Source organism: Penaeus japonicus, unplaced genomic scaffold (assembly GCF_977035675.1).
Source record: "Penaeus japonicus unplaced genomic scaffold, GWHDUDI00000001_assembly GWHDUDI00000002, whole genome shotgun sequence".
NCBI lineage: Eukaryota > Metazoa > Arthropoda > Malacostraca > Decapoda > Penaeidae > Penaeus > Penaeus japonicus.
In genome coordinates this window covers 28,125,848-28,127,880 of record NW_028234404.1, presented here as the reverse complement: position 1 = coordinate 28,127,880, position 2,033 = coordinate 28,125,848, and the positions used below count along the sequence as shown (strand labels likewise).

At 31.0% G+C, this 2,033-nt stretch overlaps 1 protein-coding gene across 1 annotated transcript in view; it reads right to left on the bottom strand.

Moving 5' to 3' along the window:
* Positions 1 to 1,722, bottom strand: part of LOC147472302 (uncharacterized) — a 10,985-nt gene extending 9,263 nt beyond the window's left edge. The window contains exons 1-3 of the mRNA XM_086548993.1: positions 1,510 to 1,722; positions 216 to 443; positions 1 to 76 (exon numbers count right to left, since the gene is read on the bottom strand). The exon at positions 1 to 76 is cut by the window's left edge and continues 47 nt beyond it. Of these exons, the coding sequence (XP_086405119.1) occupies positions 1 to 76; positions 216 to 443; positions 1,510 to 1,567 (362 nt within the window). The 5' untranslated portion in view covers positions 1,568 to 1,722. The remainder of the gene's footprint in view (positions 77 to 215; positions 444 to 1,509) is intronic.
* Between the last annotated feature and the right edge of the window lie 311 nt (positions 1,723 to 2,033).

Sequence of the window (2,033 nt, the reverse complement as noted above, 5' to 3'; positions counted from 1 at the left end):
TACTCCACCAGATGAGGGTAATTCTCCTTTATTAATTCTTTTAGTCTTTCTGTCGTCCAAATCTTTCTGACTTTCCCTGAAATAACATAAGAAAAAGATTAATTGGATCCAATGATATATAAGGGAAAGCTTATAAAGATAATGTAATTTTTTACATTATAGAAGATAAGTCAGTATATATTCTCATTTTGAAAAGTATTTGGATTAATAAACACCTGTCGCTTGAGATTCTTCAAGAAGTTCAGTTAGATCATCAGGTAGTTCTTCAGGATCACCAATTAGCTCCACCTCTAGTGTTTCATTGCTTCTTATATTGCTTGGTTGTTCTGGACTTTCAATAATGACATCAGGTGCCCAGGATGGCCTTGGCTCTGGGCTCCTTACAATTTCAGCCACTGGATAAACTCCTGACATATGGCTTATCCAGCACTTGCTAGCCTCTTCTGGATTATGGTATAACTTGTCACAAACATTACACTGAGGCTGCCTTTATTATGAAAAGAAAGAAAATATCTAAAGCTCTATTTCAATATTGAATTTTATCAGTTACATGTTTCTTAGCAAATATTTATTAACATAATCATTGTTATTACTATTATCATTATATATGTGTATATATAAACACACACACACACACACACACACACATATATATATAGTTATATAAATATATACATATATTTATATATATTAATTTATATATATATATATATATATATATATATATATATATATATAAATAAATACATATACAAATTTTACCTCCCTGACCGGGACTTGAACCCGTACCGTCAGATTGACAGGCACAGTGATGAATCCGATACGCTACACAACCCGCTAAAAGAATTGTCTAACTAGATGCCTTATGAGACGTCATGGAATTTTACCTATTTACTCTTAGCAGATCAGTGGTAGCGAGGTTTTACAGACAATTAATAAATAAATAAATAAATAAAATACATATATACATATATACACATATAGATAGACACACATGGACGCACGCATGCATGCACGCACACACACACGCGCACACACACACACATAAATATATATATATATATATAGATAGATATATATATATAAATGAATGAATAAATATCTATCTACCTATCTACATATTATATGCATATATTTAAATATACACACATTTATATATATGTATATATATATATATATATATATATATATATATATATATATATATATATATATATATATATATATACTTCTTTCTCTCTCTCTCCCTCCCTCTTGTTTTCACTTTTACTCTCTCTTCTCTTGCTCTCTTTCTCATCCTCTCACTCTCTATCTACCTATTTCTGTTTCCATCTCTCTCTCTCTCTTCTCTCTTCCTCTCTCTCTCTCTGTCTTTTCCCTCTACCTCTCTTCCTCCCTCCCTCCAAAGTTGATGCTCGTCTTTTAGAATATCAAAGACATGACATTACATTCTACCTCTATACAGATGGACATGAGATGTATTTAATACAAAATAACACCAGTACGTACTTTCTTTGTGTTGCCACAGTGGTGATTTCGCTGAAATTGGATTTTTCATTCCGTCCATGTCGCAGAGGAGTTCTTACCCTGATAAAGCTGTTTATTCACTTTGTCCGATTACAATGAGGAGATATATTTTTTGTTTATTATCTACATTATATACGCATTTGTATTGAACTTTAATCGATTTTTAACAATTATTTTAAGATTCACGATATTCATTATTATCAAAATGCATATTAAATCATCAGAGTTAATATTCACATGTGTTAATAAATATATAATCAAAGGAACGAATTGAGACACCGTCTGTTTGGAGGGAAAAGTTTTCAGTTATTCTTTTATTTTTTATTTTTTTAGGCGTCCTCATGGCTTATTTCTTTGTTTTCTGGGTATAGAATTATCTACAGATATTGTCTCCTGGGTATAGGATTATTAACAAAATATACATTGTATTGATGTTGAAAATAAAACAACAATAGACACGCAATGTGCTCCAGCAACCGAACTTCAGGCTAGTTTTCAGGCTAGTT